Source organism: Henckelia pumila, chromosome 1 (genome assembly GCF_033568475.1).
Source record: "Henckelia pumila isolate YLH828 chromosome 1, ASM3356847v2, whole genome shotgun sequence".
Lineage (NCBI taxonomy): Eukaryota > Viridiplantae > Streptophyta > Magnoliopsida > Lamiales > Gesneriaceae > Henckelia > Henckelia pumila.
The window spans coordinates 93,187,741-93,194,087 of NC_133120.1; the positions used below are offsets into that span (position 1 = coordinate 93,187,741).

A 6,347-nucleotide genomic window follows, 5' to 3' on the forward strand; every position below is an offset into this window, starting at 1 on the left:
TTCCTACGTCACAAAACAATGTCAAAGGAGCCGGGAGAATTTTCGGCAAAGGCAATCCGACGCTCAAGTCAGTGATAACTTAAGAAATAATAATCAAGAGTAGAGCGTTATAGTGCTAAAGAAAGTATGTATTCTTAATAATGAGGTGACTTGAACTATTTATAGATAATTGAATAGTTTCACGGGCTTGAGTCTCTTATGAACTTTTGTAAAATTCAGGGTCTGCTTGAATTAAATATATATAATAATTAAATAAGTTTGAGACTTAAAAATATTTTAGGTGTAACCCATGACTTACCATATTGAATCTGCCCTAGTTTGCATGATGGCGTCTTATTTATCAAAACACAAGACTAAATTTTACAATGTAAATTGATCCAGATTGATCAAGGTGTGCCCATCGTCACTACACCAAATTGTGGTATCAACAACACTTGAATGACAACGGTTTTTTTTGAAAAACCGTTGTCGTTTGGTCTTTAACAATGGTTTTCACTAAAACCGTTGTTGTTGGCCCTTTTTTAATGAAAAAAAACAACGGTTTTTTAAAACCGTTGTCTATGAGAATTTTTTTTTGGCCTACGACAACGGTTTTTATTAACCATTGTCTTTGAGTGGGTTTTTGGGTTCTACGACAACGGTTGTTTTTAACTGTTGTCTTTTTCTATTGTTTTATGTAGTTTTAGACAACACTTTTCTTAAACCGTTGTCTTTTCTTTTTCTTTTTTTTTAAACATATATATATTTAATATATATGTATACACATTTACCTACAAAATCCCTAACCCAACCTCGAACTGTCGCCCCTTCAACCCACCCAGCTTCTTGATTCGATTCTTCTTCGCCTCCTTTCTCTCTTCCGCTCCCTTCCTTACGCCGCCGCCTCTCATCCTCACCAACCGGCCACTCCTCCAAGAAAATCGCACGCTCTTCACCTTCTTCTTCTCTCTCCACACTTTTCATGTCTTCAATTGATTCCTTCGAGGCAGGGGCTGCCCTGTTTTGGCTTGCTCCGCCTCTGCCGTAGCTAGGGTTTCGGTTTTACGCCGTCTCTTTGAAGATTTTAGGGTTTGTATTACTATCTCCTTTGAACTAAGGTACTGCGGATCGTTCAGCGATGACTATGCAGGTTGGGATAGGGGTTTCGAGGATACTCCTCATCGTTGGAGCATGTATCTCTAGATTGTGCTTGTTTGTGTGTGTTTCTTTGTTGCAATTTTTATGTTTGAGTTTGATCCGACTTTTTGTGAGAGTTTTGGTTGATTTTATTTGGTGCAATTAGGTTATATGGGAACCATACTGATGAAGAACGGGAAATTATCAGATGTATTGGGTGAACTACAGGTACTTGTTCTTCCACCTCTTTTTGTATTCTGAATCCAGCTGTATACAGTGTACATTATTTGAAATAAATCTCTTCATTTACCTTGTTGAGCTTCTGTAAGCTGTGTGTATAATTTTTGTCGTGGAGTTATATTGTCTTTAAGTTGAGGTGAAAAAATTTGTGAATCTCGCAATACTTTTTGTGACCTACTTATTTAATTGTTTGAGAATTAGAAAGATACCGGTTACCCTGATTTGTCCGATTTGGAGAAAAACTATATGTCCCCATAGTTTTGTTTTCTGATCTCTTATATCAAGTCAGTATTAAATTTAACTGAATTCGTTGATGGTCGTTACAGTAGCTTGCGAAACGGTTTAGAATTGTTAACAAAAGCAGACCCACCTGGAAATTGAGCATCAATAACTCTTCGGTACTTTAAGTGCCCAATAAAAGACTTCAATTTGGTTCATTTGTTGGCCTTTCATAGTCATTTATGATTCTTTAGACGCAAATTGGTGACCAATTAATTGATAAGACTGTTCTCATAATTTCACGATGCTAACATGTTGTTATGAATGTCTTTTATGGTAAAGCTACCTTGTGCTGCAATCTATTCACTATACATGTCTTGTGTCGTCTACGTTTCACAGTTGTTTTCAAAGTTCTTTTGGCGTTGTGTGTGGCAGAATCTAGTTAAGGGGATGGAGAAATCAGGGGAATCGGAAGGGGATTCTGAGGCAGTTGCTAGCCAGGTATACCGTAATTGATTGAGGATTACTCAAAAAGTTATTTTACTGTTTTTATTGTTCTTTTAAACTTTAATAATTTATTTTATGGTCTATTCTTACGTCCTATTTCAATTGCTTTTGTATATCTTTTTGAGTGAAATAAAAAGAGAATTCTATCATTGTTACTTTTATGTCACTCCAATTTAATTGTTCTGTGAGAATTTATGCTTTCAAGTGCGATGGTTGGCTTTGGGCGTGGGAGATTTCTCTTTGCCTGGTGTATATTAGTTAATTGTACAGTTTTCTTTCTACTTTCTAGCATGGCATGGGATAGTGTTACGATTATGAGAACGATGTGCGGTGGGCGGACTACTGGTCAAACGTGCTCCTTCCTCCTCACATGTCTTCCAGATCTGATGTCGATCACTTCAAGCGCAAGTTCTACCAGCGGTACATTGTATGCTCTTCTTTTCTTCATTTATTTTGTATTTAATTGATTTTATATATTGACATTCCTTTCGCAACTTGTTCTCTCTCACAACAATCTTTAAGGTAATAACTTTCCTCGATCCCATTGATATTAACTCATCACTGATTGATTGAATTTTAAGGTCGGATTCCTGAGTCTTTTGGGAGTCTAGCGCCCTTCTGGAGCTTGATCTCTCCTACAACAAGCTGGATGGCGGGATTCCTCGTGCTTTTGGGAATTTGATGTGATCTCTTTCTCATCTTGATCTCTCCGAGAACATGCTTGAGGGTATTATTGTTATCTTATTTTGTTCCACAAGGAATTTGAATTTCAATTAATGAAAGGAAAAAACTAGGTTTAATTAAATTTAAGTTTTTTTGGAATACTGTAGCAATTGTTCTAGTTGATTTGAGATGTATTCCAATTATTTTGAAGGTCCGATTCCAGAATTTTTGGGAAATCTAGCATCTGTTCTGGAGCTCCATCTCTCCTACAACAAGCTAGATGGCAGGATTCCCGACTCTTTAGGAAATTTGGTGTCCCTTTCCTCTATGGATCTCGACGATAACAAGCTGGATGGTGGGATTCCTGATTCTTTGGGGAATTTAAGGTCTCTTTCTTATCTCGATCTCGCCGCTAACATTCTTGAAGGTATTTATTCTTGAAAGTCTTTTTATTTCATTTTACAAACTAGGATTCGGGGGAAGGAAATATGATGTATTAATTAACATAAAATCTAAGTTGATGTGTCCTCAAATTATTTTGAAGGTGGGATTCTTATGTGCTTCGACTAACCTTGCAGTGATAACCCTTCCAAATGAGCAAATCAAAGATTTCTTACAAGAAATCGATCATCAATATATATAAGTACGTACTTCTTGTCATGTTGTTTGTACTGGAGGCTTCTTATGTGAAACATGGGACATCAAATTATGAGATAAAATTCATATTTCAACTTTGAGATATATATATATATTAATTATACTAAAAATTTGTGTATTAATTGAAATTAAAACTTGTCCTTATGGATCTGAATCGAAATACGGAGTGTTTCATGTATCCTGGTGTATGGACCATCTACATCCTCATATTATTCTTCTCATGGCTGGTCGTACTCTCGGTCTTCTGGTGTTCTCCGGGCATGGCATGGACAATTGTTCATCTCTCCCATTTCGTCCTACGTTTCTTTGATTCCATTTTTTAAAATCTTTGGGTGGATTAATTTGTATGTGTTTGCGGATGCTTGTTTTAAATCTCTTGCAATTGATTGCTCGTGATGATAGGGAGTAGATGGGTGCTGATTTTGGTTTTCATAATTGCCGTGTATTTTTTTTAGAATCATCGATGAGATGATAAATTTATAGATGTGTATGTTTCGTGTTGTTGGTATGCATAGTGGTTATCAAACCTGCGTAAAATGGTCGGTTTGTTTTTCCAAATATCAGTGTACTAGCTAAGCTTATATATATATATATTGATTTATTATGTGTAATTAATGATGTACCAGTCTAAAATCTCAGCAGATAAAAAAATTAATAAGATAGAAATTGGGCTGCTTGATCCAGCAAGTGCACATGTTCAAGTTGTTGTGTTTGGACATTGTGCATATTCTTTGAATTACGTTCCTATATATATATATTAATTAATCAACTGTTAATGACCCTCATCTCGAAAATCTTTCTCAACTTGCGCCTTTCGAGAATTTGATTGGCCAATAGGCATTTATTCTGAATGCATGCATGTAATTTACGCAGGTTCTGTATCTGGTTATTAATGCCTTTAGCACCTCTGTTCTCTTTCGCTTTTTGGTAATTATGTTCTATCTATTATGAACATGCATGATATGATGGCTAGTTCGTTGCTCTCACTCTGAATTCCCTCCTTTACCACCACCTAGGTAGAGTACATGATATAATAACAAGTGTATGAGAAGATTTGAAATGTACCTGTATTATTCATATTATGAGACTGTCACAGGTTTTGAGATATTGGCTTGCCCTTGTAATCAATTCTTGCATCAAGAACCGGGAACAAGCCAAGAAGCAGAACAATTTGCTTGCACCAGATTCAAGGCCGAATACCCTATCTTTCAGAAGGTAATAATTCTGTGTTGGAAGTTTTTTTTCTTTAAAAAGATTGTTGGAATTTTAACATGCTTATATAATTGCATCCCCTGTTTAAATAGTGAAAACAAGATAGCGTCCGGGAGTTCCGAGGCATAGGGACAGACAAATTTACAATTATATAAAATAACTAACTAAATTTAAAATTTTAATTTCAGAGCAGAGTTATATAGAACTTATATTCAGGGTTCCTGTATGACATGGAAATTTCCATACTTTCTTGCAGGAAGATATAAAGAAAGCACTGGGAGAACTTTAAAGCAATGACATTCGGTAGCAGAATGAATAAAATCACTGCGTATAATGATTCCGCCTCGTTTGTTGTTTGATAGGGGATCAAGGTTGTAGATTTTCTTTTTTCTTTTTTTGTTCAAATGATCAAAATTCAAATCTTGGGCTATGTATTGTCAGGCTTGTTTCTGCGAGTTTATTAGTCTAATAGGCAATATTTGCTCATCTGTTGCTTCCTCGGATTCCTTGTGTTATTCTTTCTTTCATTTAGCTGTTGCAACACCTATTTTGAGCCTATATGTACGTGCATGTTACATATCATTACATCTTTCTCGTATCAACCATGCATTTTTGTCTTCTATGTTTCGAGATCTTAGCTACAGTTTTCGTGGGTCAATTAAGATTTTTTTGGCTAATGTCCAGAGATAATGGTAGTCCCTACTATGAACCATTTGATCATGTCCTTTAACATGATGATTGACAGTTTTACATGTTACTTTTTGTTGTTTAATTAGTATTATTTAAATCTCTATGCCACTACAGCTACAATGTCTTCAAGGTTGAAATTAAGTTTCTTGGAATATTGTAGATGAATTAACTTGTGGCATGTTTATTTTTGGTTTCAGGGTCGTGGAACTGCACTGAAAGACATTCCAAAGGGTATTCATTTTTCATTAATTTCCTCATTTCTGTACCATGCAAGCACGCACATCAAATTATCTTTGTCTCATGATGTCCAATTGGCTGCAATATTGTGATGTTGCTTTGCTGCACTACAACCATGTGTCATTGCATGTAAAAAAATTTACTAAACCTAGTCTATTTACACAACAGAATTGAGAATTTTCTTATTCACTTATTATCCATGCCTTTTATTGAAAAAAATAATGTTGTTAACTTAGTGCACATTTCATTTATTGTTTTGTTTCTAATTGTAAACAAGCCTCGTGCAGATAGTCGGGATGCAAGTTGTGCAGATAGTCGGGATGCAAGGGATAATGGTGGATGTTAATCTAGAAGGAATGTTCCGAGTTAATTATATAGATTAGTTCATAACTCAATGTATAGGAAAGTTCCGTGTTAATTTATATAGATTAATTCATAACTCGATCGATATATTTTCTAGTGTATATTGATTTAGAATTTAGAATTAGAATATTGATTTGTAATATTGAAAAATTGTATATTAAATTTTATTTTAAAAATTTTAATTTTTGTTTCATTTATAATATTAAAAATTTGTATATTAAAATTATTTTTTTTTTTTTTTTTTCGAGCTACGACAACGGATAAAATCCGTTGTCTTTGTCATTTTAAAACTGTTGTAATTTTCGATGTTGTTAAAAGTTCTATATACGACAACGGATAAAAACCGTTGTCGTTTCAAGGAAAAGACAACGGTTTCAAGAAAAAGACAACGGATGTCTTTTGAAAGCAACGACAACAGATTATATCCGTTGTCGTATCCCGTT

The 6,347-nt window shown here is 34.8% G+C and overlaps 1 protein-coding gene across 8 annotated transcripts; it reads left to right on the forward strand.

Moving 5' to 3' along the window:
• The first annotated feature begins 797 nt into the window (after positions 1-797).
• LOC140874293 (uncharacterized) lies at positions 798-6,042 on the forward strand. Of its 8 annotated transcripts, none has more exons than XR_012148127.1 (10): positions 798-1,197; positions 1,283-1,344; positions 2,011-2,076; positions 2,372-2,509; positions 2,664-2,809; positions 2,957-3,172; positions 4,499-4,617; positions 4,871-4,985; positions 5,502-5,535; positions 5,829-6,042. XR_012148127.1 is itself a non-coding variant. In XM_073277564.1 (7 exons), the coding sequence occupies exons 4-7, from the start codon at positions 2,800-2,802 to the stop codon at positions 4,901-4,903; spliced, it is 378 nt and encodes a 125-aa protein (XP_073133665.1). In that variant the 5' UTR covers positions 798-1,344; positions 2,011-2,076; positions 2,372-2,509; positions 2,664-2,799; the 3' UTR covers positions 4,904-5,495. The 8 variants fall into 8 exon arrangements, 1 of the variants encoding a protein (XP_073133665.1); XR_012148128.1 differs by having other exon boundaries at positions 798-1,129; XR_012148126.1 differs by having other exon boundaries at positions 798-1,097.
• Positions 6,043-6,347: the final 305 nt, after the last annotated feature.